At 40.1% G+C, this 18,590-nt stretch overlaps 1 protein-coding gene across 1 annotated transcript in view; it reads left to right on the forward strand.

Annotated features, from left to right (window-relative positions):
- The window catches only part of TMC1 (transmembrane channel like 1), a 355,988-nt gene that overhangs the window by 298,759 nt on the left and 38,639 nt on the right, over positions 1-18,590 (forward strand). Inside the window, exons 14-17 of the mRNA XM_034647338.1 lie at positions 291-381; positions 2,114-2,195; positions 10,143-10,249; positions 12,999-13,097. Coding sequence (XP_034503229.1) covers positions 291-381; positions 2,114-2,195; positions 10,143-10,249; positions 12,999-13,097 — 379 coding nt within the window. The remainder of the gene's footprint in view (positions 1-290; positions 382-2,113; positions 2,196-10,142; positions 10,250-12,998; positions 13,098-18,590) is intronic.

Genomic DNA, 18,590 nt, shown 5'->3' on the forward strand with positions numbered 1-18,590 from the left:
CCCCGCATCAGGCTCAACAAGAAGCCTGCTTCTCCCCCTGCCTCTCCCCCTGCTTGTGTTCCCTCTCTCGCTGTGTCTTTCTGCGTCAAATAAATAAAATCTTAAAAAATAATAATAATAAATCTTAAACATCTATTACAAGTCCTGAGCTTGAAATCGAGCTTAAACTCATGTGTTAAGGATCTAGAAGAAATAAGGCTGCAAACCTAATAAAATGAAATGTCCGCTATCTCTATTCTATGATTCTCAATCTATACTCCCTCCCCCCTTATTTTGTTTTGTTTTCTCAGGGAAGCAAAGAAGTTTGTGAGTGAAAATGAAGGAGCCCTTGGGAAAGGGAAAGGAAAGCGGTGGTTTGCATTTAAGATGATGATGGCCAAGGTAAGCATTTTCACAAATCAGTGTGGTTGATGCCATGCATTCTCAATGGCAGCCATATTGATTCCAAGGAGGAGAAAATTGGTTGTTACGGGCGAGGGAAAACATCTTACATTTTCTATGTACGAAGCATGTATACCCATGTAGTACATACACAGTATATCTACAGTATTAAAATTTGGGACAGGGCCTGATTCAGAAAAAAAAGAAACAAAAAAGCCCCCCAAAACTCTTTAAAATAGTTAAAATGAAAAATAAGTTGAGAAACATTGATTTATGGCAAAAGACTTACTTGTGTGATTTTCTCACTCCTAAATGGCAAAGACTGTGCCCCTTTCATTTTCATTCCCTGGTATTGAAGGGGGCTTCTGGGTTAAAGTTTCTTTCTCAAAATGTCTACAACTTTTAGGGCCAAATAGCTCTTCTCTAATCAGGAACATCAACTATAAATTGAATAAGAACATGAGAAAAAAACAAATAATATACCAATATACACATAGATCCTTGGAAAAGACAGAAAAGAAACTAACATTTATTTAGTATTTACTATATCTCAAGCACTGAACTGAATCCTTCTATGAAGTTATCATATTTAATTCTCAAAGCAAAGTAGGTATGTAGGCGTTATTATCCCCTCTTTACAGTTGTTATACCACTTGTCAGCTAAATGCACTTCCATACAGATGGCATTTTGTGAATAAAATTCACAAATCTTAAATGTTAAATAGATAGAAAGATTTATGATATCTATCAGGGATTAATTTTGTCTGTTTTTATAATTTAAATGAATAGAATCATATAGTATTTATACTTTTGTTTCTGGCTTCTTTGATGCAATATTATAGTCATGAGATACATTCATGTTGGGGCAGCTGTAGTTCATTTTTATCAACGTGTTGAATTCCATCGTAGGAGGAATATTCATCCATTCTCTTGTAGATGGACATTTGGGTTGTTTCTAATTTGGGTAATCTTTTGAACTTCAGACTTGTCTCATACTGTTATTTGGGCCCTACATGCCTGTCCATCTCACACATGATCCCAGCCTAATGCGCACTTAACGCAAAGTTATCTGCCCCATTCCCATTCTTCCATATAGTCCTTGTGGTCCTCTTGACCATGGATGGCCCAACATTGTGGAATAAAATGGAAGGAAGGTCTTTTGTAAAAACTAATGTGTGATTCTTTTTCTTCTTCCCTTTTCTATGATACCATGCCTTTTCATTACATTAGCTGATCTACTTGTACCAGAATAAAAAGTGTCCAACTTCAGAACACTTACTATCCTGTATTGAAGTTACTTGTTGTGTTCTGCTTACTCTAGTAGACCCAGAAACCCTTCAAGGCAGGAGCTATGTTTTATTTATATTTCATCAATTTCTTCATGCAATGAGTATTTAATTAAACACCCACAATTTGCTGATCGCCTAATATTAGGTGCTAACTCAGTCTCTGCTCCCTTATTGTCTGGCAGAATAAACAGATCTTTCTCAACATATTTGCTATAAAACAGGGGATCCATAAAAGTTTTTTTAATTGAATTGGTGTAGGGGTGGGTGGGGACCAGGGAGGCTAGTAAAACCTACTGTTCTTCCTTTTTACAGAAAGCCTTATGTGGCACCAGAGAAATCTTTCCAAACTCATTGTCTTGTGATGTTTTGGGATGGAGTTGGAGGATAAACAGCTTGGCAAACAAGAGGCTGGGTTTTACTGTTGTATTTGGCTTTCTTTTCAGAAATGGGCAAAATTTCTTCGTGATTTTGAAAACTTCAAAGCCGCTTGCATCCCATGGGAAAATAAAATCAAGGCAATTGAAAGTAAGTGCTCATGAGATCTCAGGAGATGGGAAGGACCTTATCAGATGCCTTTCTCAGTTTCTATAGTATTGGAAAGATTAAAAACAAGAAAACGAACAAACAAAAATAACCATTTTTTCATTCTCTTTGTTTACTGTGAAAATTTGTGAGCACTTACCAGTCACAGCACTGGAGACCCCACTCTCCCTTCCTACCTTAGACCAAAATATTCTCATGCTGACCTGTTCTCTCCTATACAGGGAAGTCAATATTATGCCCAATGACATTGAGTCATATATATCCCTGGGAAGGCAGCGATTTTATGCTGGCAATGAATATGACATTGAAAATATATATTCTTGTGAGAGTTAGACAATAATCAAAATGAACAATGTCTAAAAAGAATGAAGAAATCTTAAAGCCTCATTTTCAAATCTGAAGTAGAATAAATAATCATCATCCAGGAACTTGCTATGTGAATATCATATCGTGCCTTTGTTTGATACAGTATTCCTAGGGTACAGAGAAGTCAGGAGAATATACTCCATCAAAAGCCTATTTAGAACAGTGCTCTAGGCTTAGAATAAGTCAAGTAAAATTTTTAAAATATCGTGAGTATAATAAATAATTTTTAATATATAGGTAGAATATAATAATAAAGAAAAAGGGATAATATTTCAAACAATTCTGAGCACGATCTTGCCATATTTTGGTTTCTAAGAGTTTCGACGAGGATCTGATTTTCCTCCCTGACTTTTCAGATCGAGAGGCAGGTTTTCCTGCTGGTTAAATGTGACTTTGCATAATTAAAATGGAGGTTCCATAGGGAGATAACACAGTTGATGGATATTTCACGGACATGATTGGGCATGTTTTAGGAGTGCCTATCCTCAGTCCTCTGTCTCTCATTATCAAGTGGCAATGAATTAAAAATACATCAGCTAATTAATTGCACTTCCTCCCACAGATTCCTGTACCACTCTATCATTGCTTTCTTTTCCTCCTTAACATTTGCCATCTAAAATACTGTATTTTTAATTTAGTTTTTAAACGTAATTTCATTTCATTTTATTTTGTATTTGTTTCTTCCAGTAGACACGAAAGCAGAGGTTTGTTTTGGTTAACTCCGGGATCACCAGACCTAGAATTTGCTTGATCTTAATAAATATGTATTGAATAAAATTAAACAGTAGACGTTCTTCAAACGTCTACCATTCTAGGAAATGGGAGAAGGACTTTAGACCCATCAGAAAAGAACAGACACCATGGAATCCTTAAGTTTCGAGTGCGCAGCTCAAATGTGGTACCTTGAGAGGCCATTTGGAACATTAAGGTCTTGATACAATTTATGTGGAAAGAACTCTGGATTTGGTTCTCGCTTTGGTGCAAATTTGCTGTTCAACTCTGAGGCGGTCATTTAATCCCTCTGGGCCTCAGTCTATTCATCTGTGAGATGATAGGGTTGAATCTTGATCAGTCATGAGATGTAGCCCAAGACATTTGTTAATAATGAGAGTTAAAATATGTACATTTGCAAATCATTTATTTGGAAGGTTCACTAGGTTCCAGCAGGTTCTATCTTGTCTCAGTAATAATGTCATATCCACTTGTTTTGCAATAGCCCATCTTGAGTAGGATAGAAACACATGGAATTATTTTTCTTGCCAGAAATTTCACACAGGAATGAGTGAAATGGAAATTGGAAAAGAAATGGGACATGGAATCAGTGTTCTAAAGGTTGTGGTCCTTTTGTCCCTGACCAGCTCTATAGTATGGCTAATCCTTTTATATCTAGGCCCTCTTTTTCCACATTTGGAGCACCCTCAAATTTGAGGTTTAACTGGTTCCTATACAAGGCAGTTTCCAACTCAACATTCTATGATTTATAAGTTTATATGTAAGCAGATGAAGTTCTTTATACTTTTGAGTGATAAATAATTGAAGCAGTTAAATGAAAAACAGACTTACAGCAAGAGAGGCCTGAATTATTTACCTTCTCTGCCAGTTCTTCTTAGAAAAAAGCAGATTAAACATGTACCCTATTTATAAAATACATATTTCATACGGTAAAATAATACCAATGCTTTTCTCTTACAGAAATAACCGCTTAATCTTACAGAAGTTTCAGAAATATTATTGTATTCCTTTTGAAAGTCAGAATAATCTAACATGTAATACCTCATTTAGTCTTCAAAATAAACTTGACTGGACTGATTAATTGAGCGAATACTCACTGAGTGCCTGCCATTATTAGGCCTGTTTCCAGGCACTGGGCATGCAGTACTGACAAAGACAGGCAAGGCTTAATCTTACATCCAATTGTGTTAATATGCATGTGGGTGGGGAAGACAGGTCATAAAATATAAGCAATTAAATCATGAAGAAATTTCAGATTGTGGTCAGAGGCATGTTTAAAACAGGAGCAGCTAAGCTCCGTTCCAAAGTCTTTCTAATCCATTTGCCCTCATTCTCTGCTCCATCTCTAGGTAATACTGAACAAGTATTTTTGTAAGTGTGGTTTTAAAGGAGTCCCAAGTTACCAGCCTTCTCTGAGTTTCCATAACACTCTGTCGAATAATTGGCAGAATCGAGAGGGGAACTTAAATCAAGATTAAAACTCATGCTGTTTCCATCCTGATTCCAGTAGGGCCTGGATGCCTTTGCCAGTGCGGACCAGGTACCCACTTGAGGGCTCCCCAATTTTTTTTTCACATCAAAAATAGATTTGATCATTCCTGCCACAAAGGGATGCTGTGAAATTCTACATCACGTGGGGATGCTGTGGAATTTTACTGTCATGCCAGCCTTGTGAAGAGGCCATGCTAAAAATCCCAGGATTACGCACAAGGATGCACTTTATTAACTGCATTACATTATGCGTTTTGCTGAAAAAGATGTGTATTTGTACTCCCTGGAAATATAATCTATATCCATTGTGACTCCAGAATTATTATCAAAACCATGGATTAAATCATGGTATGTCCTTCGAGCTGGAGATTAAAAGTCTTTCTCAGAATTGAAATCTATTTCTTCCTAATAATCAAGTAAGGTGTCAAAATAAGGTGTGAGTGAGCTATTTGTCAGACTGGAAAGATCTGCAGATAAACTACCCTAAAAACAGAGTTTAAACCTCATGTTTCTCTACTGGCCTAAGAGCTGCAAAAAATGCAAATCAAATTTGCCACATTTAATTCCCCTAGACCAGTTCGAAAGAAACTATGCTTCATGTCCTAGCCTAACAAGATGGTATTTATACTGTGCTCATACAGCAGGTGATTTAATTGGTCTTTTCCCATTTAGAAATGCTCATATTTGTCTGCCTGTCTTATTACCCATCTGTTCAAGAGGAAATTGTACATGATTACAGACTACAAATTACTTTGCCTTAAAAATAAATAACCAGAGGGAGAGGTGAAACTTTAACCTTAATTCAAAAGAAATGCAAGAAAATTCAGCAACAAGAATATTGCATAAGCTTAAAAGGCCTCACTTGAATACGTACGAAGGACTCTGTTTTACTATATTAATAATTCATTATGGAAACAGAATTTATTAGTCAGATTAAAGAAAAAAAGCATTGGTCACTTCTGGGCACCAGCCCAGTTTGTGAATGTGAATGGCCATAGCTGATTGGTGCATATTGCCTATATTTTTTCAAGCATAAACATTCATGGCTTATTTATTCCATATATTATAGGTTTTTTTTAAATAGTGTAATTATGGGGCGCCTGGGTGGCACAGCGGTTGAGGGTCTGCCTTCGGCTCAGGGCGTGATCCCGGCATTGTGGGATCGAGCCCCACATCAGGCTCTTCCGCTGTGAGCCTGCTTCTTCCTCTCCCACTCCCCCTGCTTCTGTCCCCTCTCTCGCTGGCTGTCTCTATCTCTGTCGAATAAATAAATAAAATCTTTAAAAAAAATAACAAAATAAAATAGTGTAATTATGATTCTACTTGAATAGCAATACAGCAGTGTGGTTACAAGAGATCCGGATTTAGAGCCAAACACCTACAGATCAAGGCTGCCTAGTTTAGAACTCTGGCCCCATCATTTACTACCTATTACTACATAACTCCCTCTGTAACCCTGGTTCCATCATTTACTAGCTGTGTAACCCATGGGCCTAAGTCTCTGTAAAGTGAGAATATAGGAGTTCTCTTCTTGCAGGAATTCCATGATGACTAAAGGAATTAATACACAAGATCAAAATAGGTGCCTGAAACAAAAGTCATTAAATGTTAGCTATTGCTATTATTCATCAAGTCTTGGTTCAGTCAAATGTTGTGGCTCCCCATCCACACAGTGGGACTAATAACACTTAACCTGATTGGGTTCTAGAAAAAATAAAATGAGTTGATGCTGGCGAAGTTTACAGTATGCATAATTGACCAGCAAGATATGTCAGCTATTATTATTGTTGTTGTTGTTGTTGTTGTTATTACTACTACTACTAGTACCCATTTTTTTTACAAGAGTAAAACAATTTTATCTAAGAGACTAAGCACATGGAATGACTATTCTTTTTAATTATGATCTCTTATCTACATATAGGAGGGTTTGTCTTCTCAGTCAACACCAGATTTAGCCATCTATCTCTGATCAGATAGAACCACTGGGATAAATGGATGTGCAGGGGGAAGATTTCTCCTTTTTTATTTTTGTGTTGAGACAGGAGAAGGTCTTATGGAGCTTGGATGCCAACCAGTTGATTTGTGTTCTTTCCTTTACAATCTTTCTTTTGTTACTGTTCTCTGCCCTCTGCCATTGGTAGGAGTTCTGTAGAAGGAACAATGTCTTCTGGATTTCTTGGTCTCTTTGACCTGTGTCTGGGTCTTTTGTATAATCACTACTTTTAATGAAATCTGTTTTCCTGAAATTCATTTCCTTTAGACTTAGGATTCTGTGAAAGAAAGAAAGAAAGAAAAAGAGAGAAGGAAGGAAGGAAGGAAGGAAGGAAGGAAGGAAGGAAGGAAAGAAAGAGAAAAAGAAAAAGAAAGAAAGAAAGAAAGAAAGAAAGAAAGAAAGAAAGAAAGAAAGAAAGAGAGAGAAGGAAGGAAGGAAGGAAGGAAGGAAGGAAGGAAGGAAAGAAAGAGAAAAAGAAAGAAAGAAAGAAAGAAAGAAAGAAAGAAAGAAAGAAAGAAAGAAAGAAAGAAAGAAAAAGGAGGGGGGATGCTTAATGGGTACTTCCCTACTAACAATAAAATAGTTGTGAAAAAATGGAGCCTGAAAGCTTTGGAGTCTAAAGTGTATTCCATCCATAATGAATATGGATTATATATGGGGGAGGGGATTCTTTCTGAAACATTATAATTTGCTCCTCTTTTTGCCTTTAGGTATATTTACACTCTGTACTCAATTTAAGAAATTCATTTGCTAGGGGTTGTGTATGGGGGCTGAGAGAGGGCGGGCCCTGGGTGCTAATGGGAAGAGTGCAATCGTAAGAAGGAAGGTAGGAAAGGAAGGAGGGAAGGAAGGGAGGGATTGAGAAAGGGAGGGAAGGTTGGCAGGAGGGACGGGGAAGGAGGAAAGGATGAGTCAGCATCCTGTGCTTGGGACTCTAAACCAGAGGATCTCCTGTGTGTGTCAGGGAAAAAGCTTGTTCAGATACCCAGAGACAAAGTTCCTTCTCCAGTTAATGGGTAACTGTAATGACTAGCAAGCAGGAAGTCTACTGCCTTCAATAAAACATGACAAGTGAACCTGGCTAAGGCGGTCCTTGGGCAGTTGTTACCAGAGAACATAGATAAGAACCATGAAATGATCTGAAATCTCTGGAAGCCAGGTGCATGATCAGATGTCCTGGGAGGGGCAGATCTGCGGAGCCTTTCTGCAGATGGACCCGTGCATGCATCTGGTTACAGCACCTGTGGGCATGTTTATCAAAACCACACACTTGTAGAAATCCAGTAGAACTCTGCCTTTCTCTGCAAAGTGAAATGAATCCAAATACCCAGACTTGAAAATAATTGATTTTTTAAAAAATGTCCATTTAGACGCTGACTTTTTTTTTTTTTTTAAGTTTCTATAAAAATTGTCACGGTGTTACGGGAAAAGGCAAGGTGGCTCCTGAAGACTAGACTAGGTTTCAGAAACAGAAGCATGGCTCTCGTGTGGTCTCAGCCTCATCTTCCTACTAAGAGACTGGAATTTGCTTCACCTGAGCCTTCTTCCTTCTGCAATCATGCTTCCCTACATGCTGCAGAGCCAGAGGGCCAAGAAAGCCATTGGTCCCTGCAGGTGTTTTGCTGCATGAGTCAGGAAAAAGGGCCTGATAGGGTGGGTGGCTGCAGATGTTTATCATTTCTTCTTGGGCAACTGCAAAGAGGAATTGGGAAGAAAACTAGCAACCTGATATTGAACTTTAAGTGACAATCAAAGACAGTTTGGCTTTTGTAGATCGCTGAAATCTCAACCCAAGATTCCAAATTCCTGTTCTTTCTTCCTCTTCCATTCTCTGATTTATGATGATGTTTTTGTTTGTGTTTAAATTTTTTTTCCCAGTAAATACGATTTGGACAGATCACTTTCCACTGGGGCACGTGCACGTTGCTGGCACCTTCTTGCCTGTCCCCCCAAATCATTTCCCAAAGCTGAAGACATTTTGAAGGTCACAGTCTACCTTCCACCCCCCAATCCTTCTGCTTAACACCTGTTGGCGACTTTCTCAACACATTTAAAATAAAATCTCACTTTTTGCTTGTCCTTAGAAGGCCCTACACTGTGTGGTTTGGCTTGTCTCTTCATTGTCATCTGTCGCTGCTTTCCTTTGTTCATTGGGCTCCAACCACAAGGTCCTTGGTTTTGTTCCTCAATTGTCCTGAGCTCTCGCCTGCCTCCAGATATATGTTCTCGCTCTTTCCTCTGCTTGAGCTGCTCTTCCCCAGCCTGGGCGTTTGCTGCCTCTTTCTCCAACTTCAGCCATCTGCTTGAACGTAATCCTCTCTGATGTACTTTCCTCAACAAGCTTATCGAAAGCCATCCTCTCAGTATTTTACCTTCCCCTCTCTAGGACCTATCTGGCTATAATGATTACATACATATAATTGATATAATAACGTAATCCTATGTCATTTTACGTATCATAGATAATACATACCTATCATATATATGCTACATGCATATATGATATACACATTATACAGATATTATACAATGCATATGACTATACATATAATATATACGATATATAATATGACACATACTGTACATACATATAATATGATATATAATAGAATATAGCATATATGATAAATACATATGTTTTATTTATCTATTTATTTATTTTTAAAATTCCTGCCTCTCTGTTGTTTCCATACCTCACTAAAATGTAAGTTGTATTAAGACAACAACCCTGTCTGTGACATTGTGTTTCACATCTAAGGTAATTGCTGACAGAAGATACTTTAAATACATGAAGAGTGAGCGGATGAACTTCAGCTTCTAGGCAGTACCAAGAAAATGCCAGTGATGCAGACAGAGAACCTAACAGAAGGGTCCACAGGCTAGCTGTCCCTGAAGGTCATGGGAAAGGCTTTTGAGGAGGGCATTGTTGCCTGAGAGGACGGAGGCAGAAGGGCAGTGATTATAATGATAATGGTAGCTAACTACCGGCCAGGTACTGCGCTAACCACTTTACGGTATTCACTCACTTAACGTGATTAACTTACCAACTCCGGGAATAAAATGGGCTCTCCCACTAGCAACCCTAGCAGCTAAGGCCCAGGCCGCTCTCCCTTGGATGCGCTCTATAGGCGTAGGTCACAGTCACTCTACACAACTGGATCTGCGTAGTGGAGAGCACTTCCATTACCAATAACATTTTCTCTTTCTGGATAGAAACAATGCTGGAGACTGTCAGTGTGGAAAGGACCAACGTGTTGCGATGAGCAGATTTGTTTTTGAAAGCACCAAGACACGGCTTTCGTTTGGTTCTGATTTGCCTTTCAACCTTTTCATTTTCTTTTTGATAGGTCAGTTTGGCTCATCTGTGGCCTCATACTTCCTCTTCTTGAGATGGATGTATGGAGTAAACATGGTTCTCTTCATCCTGACATTCAGCCTCATCATGTTGCCAGAGGTAAGAATCTGACTTCCAGTTTACAAAACAGCTGAAACAAGTTTCTCATGTGATCACTGTCCTAGAAAATTTATTTTCTAAAGAATAGCACAATTAACTGGAAATATCCACCCTTGGTGTCACAGCACGTGCAACAAGGTTAATCTTCAAAATGGTACCCATGGGCCAAAGATCCTAATCCTTACTCCAAAGGGGACACGAGCCTCCTGAAATCATATATAAAATGTCATGTGTATGTTTAAATGTACATTTTTATGTGGAAGGGTTCATGGCTTCTATCAGATTCCCAAGGTGGTCCCTGTGCTCAAGCATTAATTGTTCAAAAGGAAGCCTTTGACACCTTGTGAATTATATTTATTTATTCTTCCACATTTGCTTTGAAAGAAATGCTTCTTAGTGCAAGTCAGGACATCTAGCTTTTCTATCTGAAGAAACACACAGTGAGGAAATTTTTTTCTGGATGTAAAGTAAGATAACCCAGACCATCCCCCGCCCCCCATGCACATGTACGCATACACAGTGGGGTGGGCTCTTTTAGGCTCAAGGTCAGAGAGGAGTGGAAAACAGATAGTGCTTCTGGATTGAAGAAGGCAAAGCCCTGAGCTGATGAGGGGAGGCGGGGGAAGAGTCCCATCAGCTAAGGCCAAGAAGCAAGACTGAGGTTGGAGCCTTTATCCCTAAGACCTTAAAAGACTCTGACCATGGGATGCTTACTTATACAAAAGTCAGGTTAGGCTTTACTCACACTACAAAGGATATTTCCAGGTACCATCGTTCGGAGCAGCATTGCCCCCCACAAACAAACGTAAGTGTTTTGAGGGACTTGTTATCCCCATGGTTTTGAATCAGGGCCAGTTTCTGTATCAAGCCTCCCCACGGGCATAATAATCCTAATAATTCCTTACATTCATGACAAGCTGTAGCTTTTAATAGTGCAAAAACACTTTCATTTCTTTTACTTACTGAGTCTCGCAACAAAATTATGAGGCGGACCATAGAAGAGTTTTCTTTCCCTGTTTAAAACTGTGGAAACAGTTGCTTATTGGGCTTAACCAACAGCTCAGAGTAAGGTTTTTTATGCTGTTCTGGGTCTAGGGCCATGATTGTATCCTTCGTCCCAAGATTTTGCGACCTAATCCATTAGTTTTACAAACCCTGAGATAATTCGGGAGGGTCTATGGCTCTCTGGCTCCTGGGAGACAGTGGACCCAGATCGGAAGTCCATTAGCATCATCTCTCAAGTGAGGAATTTCAGGCGACGCGGCAGAATGCATGTCATCGATTTGAAATTAACCCCAGCTTTCTTTCTGCTCCTCTCTCTAAGGAACCCTGAAGCTCCTTCATTGACTATTAGGATGCCCCTTAGTGCCAGACTCAGGGTCTTTGTGGAGTTTTATCAGCTGCACTTGCTTGTCCGTCCCCCACCGCCCCCAGCCGCCACGGAAATGAAAGGTTGTGGCTGGTTTGCTCCACCTGTATGAAATTACAGAACGCCTGATAGAGAGTGGAGGGAGCCAATCTGTGTCTGATGGGATGTGTTCCTAGAACAAAGAAGCGTATTGTCTTTGGATGCTTTCTTAGAGGTTCGTGTTAGATGGCGAGGGGCATCCTGCTTTCTGGGCAATGGTTACCAGCTCCAGCAAAAGAACAAAGGAGGAGGTGTCAGCTTTACAGAGCCACCAGAGGCCAGGGCTGGTCCCCTCCCCAAAGCAAGGCTCCATTTTGCCCCTGCCTCCTCCCACCAGCCTCAGTCAGCGTTCCTTCAATTTCGAAGTCCCTGTGTCCCTGGGCAAGCCTGAGACCTTAATCTTCTTTGTTCTTTGTGGCCCCCAACTTTGGGGTGAGAGAGCATGGATAGGACCCACCTTCTGCTCCGTTCAGTCCTAGAAGTCAAGAAGTTTCCATGAAATCCGTGCCGGTGTGTAGAGCGTAGGAATAGGGGCTCACTTCCAGCCCCTGCCCAGTCAAGCTCTGCACCCAGGCTTCCAGCCACAGTCATCCTCCACCCCCAGCCCCAGGGAAGGAAAGTTTTCATGTTACATAAGAAGCAGCATCCTTGGCAAGCCGTGTGCCTGCCCTGGTGTAGAGGGCTGCTTTTTCCAATTCTCACCAAGACACCTGCTAGAGCCCTATTCCTGCTCCCTCGCTGGCTGGCTCTGCCCCTAATAACTCCTCTTTGAATCTGGTCACATCAGATCAGGGCAGTAAACCTGAATTAGTGGTAAAGCAAATATAATCAGGGTGCAATCTTTCCTCCTATTTGACAACCACAAATTGTATGAGCGATTCACTTGAGTCTTCTCTTCCTTAACATGAAGGAGAGAATCTCCTGCCACCCCCACCCCTTAGAGGTAGCCCCATATGAAGATGTCGGTAGTATGAGGGTTTTTTTTTTTTTTGAACACTGTAGTTCCCCCAAAGGCCTCTTTTCTCCTCTCCAGACCTCCCCTAAAAGGGACCAGTTTGGAGGTGGTGGTGGGTAGGGGGGCTTCTCAGCAAGCCTCTGGGCAATGTGGTTGCCCAGCTGCAGGTGGTCCACTGAACTTAGCGTGCAGGGTTCTTAGCACTCCCTTTGTTCTTCCCTCTGGATTTAGTAGTCGATTCCCAGAAAATGGGACCCCACGTGGAGACCCACAGAGTCGCCATGAAAATGTGTAAGAAGTGCTTTTAAACAAAACCATTTGTGATCGCATGTGTGGCTCAGACTTTGTTTCCAATTATTAACTGCTTTCTTTGCTTCTCTGTATAGTACCTCTGGGGTTTGCCATATGGCAGTTTACCTAGGAAAACAGTTCCCAGAGCTGACGAGGCATCTGCAGCAAACTTTGGTGTGTTGTACGACTTCAATGTAAGTGTCTCCACACAGCTGTGTTGGTAGGAGGACGGATTTTTGGTTACTCTCTGAAACCCCATGGCATCTTCTTCTGGGGCTGGTTGAAGGTCTTAAGAGATATGTCTGTGCCCCCTGCTAAAAAAATAGGAAAGAAAGAAGGAAGAAAGCAAAGAAGGGGGGAGGTGGGAGGGAGGAAGGAAGGAAGGAAAGGAGAGAGGGAGGGAGGGAGGGAGGAAGGAAGGAAGGAAGGAAGGAAGGAAGGGGAAAATAAGAGAGAGAGGAAAAAAAGGATTGGTTTAAGAATACGATAACATGATTAAATGGGAATACAGACTACTGAATGAAGGTGAACTCAGAGATCAAAGGCTTGAAACAAATATCTTTATCTCTGGCTTTGGAAGAGAACAAAGGAAGGGCTTTCAAATGTGCTTTTTGAAAAATCTTGTAGGATTCTTAGGGAATTAGAGCTTTAACATTTTGTATTAACCTCTTTGCTTCCTGAACAAAACTACTTTGTATTACTGAATAGTCAGTACTATTCAATAAATAAAGCTAAATATTAAATACTAAACAGTACTGGATTCTAACTTCTAAATAATATTAAAATGAGGACACTCGATCGTGGTACCCGTGTGAGCATTACTCAACTGTAGTAGGAGAATAGTATTACTCCTTGAGCTGCCCTGGGTGGGGAGTGTTGTTATGGCAGAGACGCATTTTTGCCCATTGAAAAATCATTTCAGACTCTGATTCAAGTCTGTGGCAACTACTCGGTTCCACACATTCTTTTTAAAATAGCCACCAGATCAGAGATGTTAGAAAGTGTAGAGGATAAGAAAGGAGCAAGGTAGAGATTGGGGAATTAATAATTCGAGGAATTTTTGGAGAGTAGTAAATGAGAATAAGATTTTATGTAGCCTGGGGAATAAAAAAAGGAGAGAAAAACTAATAGTACTGATAGGTATATTTCATTGAGGTTTTTAATTCTACCCTCAAGCCCCCTAAATTGTGAGCTTTCTAAAGAGGGGATCATGTCTCTTACATCTTCTTTGAAGCCGTTAATATGATACTCAACCAACAGAGACTTAATGAATCTTATTGACTGACAAGACTGAGTAAGGGGAGGATTTGTAGAGCCTTGAGATAAGAGCCATAGAAATTAATTTATGTGAGCAGTTAGAAAACGCAAACTTTAGGAAAGGTTCCCAGTCTCCGAGTAAGCGAGGCAAGCTAGAGAATAAGCATAAGGCATGGTGGCAGCCCCGATTTTGTGGCATTTAGAATCTCCAATCATCCCTGTCCATTCACTTTTCATTTCAATTCAACATTTATTTATTGAATATAAACATGCACTGGTTTTACAAAGATAAAGGTGACATGATTCTTGACCTCAAGGCGCTCATGACAGTAGAAGATAGTCAACTAGTATAGCACATGCTATATGCTACATTAGCAAAATAGAAAAAAGGAAAAGACCCTGGGAACCCCGAGTTAGTGATTGTTAATTTTTCGTGGGAAGGTCTGGGATTTACGAAGACTGTGACCTCTGAGTTAGATCTCACTTATCTTTTATTTCTCCTTTCTATTATTCCCCATCCATCTCTCTCTCCCCCTCCCCACCCTCTCTCTAAATTTCAAATAATGTTTTACTATGCTCCCCTGAAACTGCTTTTATATCTATTGTCTTCTTCTGATAAGCAAAGTAATAAACTTCTGGTCTGGTTAATAAGAACAAGAACTAATACTATCATTGGTATTTTCTGATGTTTGAGTCAAACTAGAGAAAAGAAGAACTGAAAGTATGAACAAAAGGGGTTTTTTTTATTTGCAAACATATATTTAATGAAGTTTAAGCACTTATAAATTTGTCAACTAACTGAAATAAAAAAGCTGGGGGAAAAAGTCCATTAGGGATTTGAAAGATATTAATCAGCTGAGGAAAACAGAGAGGGAAGTGGCTCAAGGGGGCAAACCAGAGGCTCTAACAGGTGAATACAGGAGGAAGACAGGAGAGAGGGTTTGGACAATAAATGAGCTTATCAGGATTTTATTACTGCCCTTTATAGCTCTCATGTTCAGTTTGGTGAAATACTATTTGTAGGTGGACAGAGGAAGACAGAAACCAGAGTAGTCTGTGATACTCATTGTCCTTTATCATTCTAGGCCTGTCTAAAAACAATTCTAAAGCAGTAAGTGAATATAAATGGTCAAGAAAAAATAAGAAAGTCATTAAAGTGATATTATTCATTTACAGCTTTTTAAATTTTTTCTGCATACTGTAACCACTCAATTATCTGGCATGTATCATAAAATAAGAGATTTTTAGAGATAGGAGTGCTTTTAGAGCTCTTCCATCCCATGTATCACATTATAAAATGAGGGAAACTTTGAGTTACAGAAGCATGTTCAGGATCTTATAGCTATTGAGTGGCTCCTAAGCGAGTACTCTTACCATGCCCTGTATCATATCAGTAATTTTGCTGCACTGATTTCCAACAGCATTCTCACTGACTGTTTCCAGAACACAGACTGACTCCCTTCAATGCCATAGCTATCTCAGTGGGGAGAAGGAGTTGAAACAGATCCCATTTTCACCTTTCATAATAAACACACAATTTGCAAATTAGCTTCTCAAATAGAATGGTAGGTTCAATATTTACTCTTGCCCGAGTTCTTTACTTGGTGCCCTGAACAATGACCTCATAGAAGTGCCCGGCCTGTATTATAAGATGATCTAACTGGACAGCACAGTATTCTATCTATCATGGCATCACAGAGGAAAGCATTAACTGAATATCCTTGAGATCCTTAAAAACAGAATTCTGCATTTCCGAAGAGCCCAGAGATGCCAGGAGGAAAGCCATGTTTCAGGCCTGAGGCAGAGATAACAAGTGCCTGAACAGTCTAATTACTCCATGGGTTAGTTTGTTGCATCTAAGAAGGTTAGTTTGTTGCATCTAAGAAGGTTAATGTGCGGGCTTAGCTAAGCAACTCCATGTAGATGTAGGTGAAGAGAAGCCCTAACAGATTTCTAGAACACTTGAAAGAGATGCAAACATGCCCTCTTGTGGTGCAGGAGCTTAGATGATGTGAAGGGTCGGAAAACCTTTGGGGTGGAGGTGGGGAGGTGGAGTCTCCTGTTGGAAACTTGGGACTTCCCTCTGGACATCCCCCTCCCCCAAAGTATCTCTCTGGAGCTCAGTGTTCTGTCGTTTATAAACATGTGTCATAACTTAGGGATTCCTGGGTGGCTCAGTCGGTTAAGTGTCTGCCTTCGGCTCAGGTCATGATCCCAGAGTCCTGGGATCGAGCCCCACATCGGGCTCTTGCTCAGCGGGGAGTCTGCTTCTCCCGCTGCACCAATTTACACTTGTTCTCTCTCTCTCTCTCAAATAAATAAATAAATAAAATCTTTTAAAAAAAAAAACCCCACGTCATAACTCATCAAAATTCCCTTTAATTAATAGTAGGAAAATGCCATTTGATATCTGCCAGGTTGGTCAGTCTTATGGCTTCTCAACGTCACGGTTTACAAAGCACCATATTTTTTTTATCCTTTTATTGAGTACCTCCTGGTGGGTCTTACTAATCTGGAGGAAAACATATCTTATTAAAATAGTAAGAAATAGGGAGATTGTCTAATACGTGTGCTATGAATTGAATTGGCAGATATGGTATTATTTGAAGCAGGAGAATTGGAAGAACAGGTTTAGGTCAGGAAGATTATGTCTTTGTTGGCAAATACTTGGAGACAAAAGAATGATGTATGAATGATAAAGAGAAAAAGATTACGGTTTTGATATTCTTGTAAGCAAGAGAGAGGGAGGAGCTGATGTGGCATTTGGAAGCATCTTGAGCTGATATCAGACGGTGAGATCATTCGGGTAAAGATTTGAGTTGTGAATAAAGGGAAATGCACTCACTTTTCAAGCCTGTGAACATCTTATACATTGCGTGCGGATAAATGGTGAGTGAACTTTGCCTCCCCTTTTCTGCTGGTCATCATAGATATTGGCGGGGTGAAGCCCTAGAAGGAACAGAAGAGGAGAGTTAACACCTATCAGGTGCTAAGTAGGCACATACATTAAATTTCATCTTCATAACAACCCTCAGGATGAAGGTCAATAATCTTCTTACAGGGGTGCCTGGGTGGCTAAGTTGGTTGGGCATCGGATTCTTGATTTCTGCTGAAGTCATGATCTTGGGGTCCCAGGATGGGCCTGCATTGGGCTCCATGCTCAGCACAGAGCCTGCTTGTCTCTCTCCCTGTGCTCCTACCTCACCCCCTCCCCCGCTCGCTCGCTCTCTCTCAAATAAGTAAATAAAATCTTTTAAAAAATAATCTTTTTATTTTTTTCATTTTTAAAAAGATTTTGTTAATTTATTTGAGAGAGAGAGTGTGCACACAAGCTGGGGTAGGGACATAGAGAGAGGGAGAATCAGGGTCCCCACTGCGCAGGGAGCCCGATGCAGGGCTCAATCCCAGCACCCCGAGATCATGACCTGAGCAGAAGGCAGACACTTAACCAACTGAGCCACCCAGGCACCCCAATAATGCTTTTATAGTTGGGGAAATTGGAACTCAGAGGGGCTGGGCAGTTTGCCAAGCACGGCACAGGCAGTTAGAGGAGGTACCGAAATTCAAAGTAAAATGGGGCTGATTTTAATGTCACATTGCTGATTTACTTCTAATATACCCCCAGCTGATTCCTTCTACCCTGCCCACTTGTGCCATCCTTGAAGTCTGTCCTCAAAGGAAACTGTCACAGACATTCTGAATGTTTTCAAACAGCAGTTCCACTCCTGATTCTATCAGCAGCAACAGTTCTTTTAAATAATAATCTTCCAGAGCGACAGTGTCTCCTCGCAGACATATGTCAGCTCTCTTAAGTTCCTTCATCTCTTACTGTACTGGCCACATTTAGAAGAGATATTTTTGTGATATACATATGGAATAACATCTTTTTTGAGGGGATATTTCAGCAGTTCAAATGCATCTTTAGTTTCAGAGAGTACCCCCTTTTTTACTGAGGTATAATTGACGTACAACATTATATTAATTTCAGGTGTACAGCATAATGATTCAATATTTGTATATATTGTGAAATGATCACCACAGTAAGACTGGCTAACATCTGTCAACATATTTAGCTACAGAATTCTTTTTCTTGTGATGAGAACTTTAAAGATTTACTGTGTTAGCAATTTTCAAATGTGCAGGCACAGTATTAGTAACTCCAGTCTCCATGTCAGACACCACATCCCCATGACTTGTTTGTTTTATAGCTGGAAATCTGTACATTTTTACTTCCTTCACTCATTGTGCCCATCCTCCACCTCCTGTCTGTTCTCTGTATCTATGAGCTTGTTTTTTCCTTTTTCTTTTTCTAAGGTTCTACATACAAGTGAGATTATACATTCTTTGTCTTTCTCTGTCTTATTTTACTTAGCATAATGCCCAGGGTCCGTCCATACTGTTGCAAATGGCAAGATTTCCTTCCTTTTTAT

This window comes from Ailuropoda melanoleuca, chromosome 17 (assembly GCF_002007445.2).
Source record: "Ailuropoda melanoleuca isolate Jingjing chromosome 17, ASM200744v2, whole genome shotgun sequence".
NCBI classification, from domain to species: domain Eukaryota; kingdom Metazoa; phylum Chordata; class Mammalia; order Carnivora; family Ursidae; genus Ailuropoda; species Ailuropoda melanoleuca.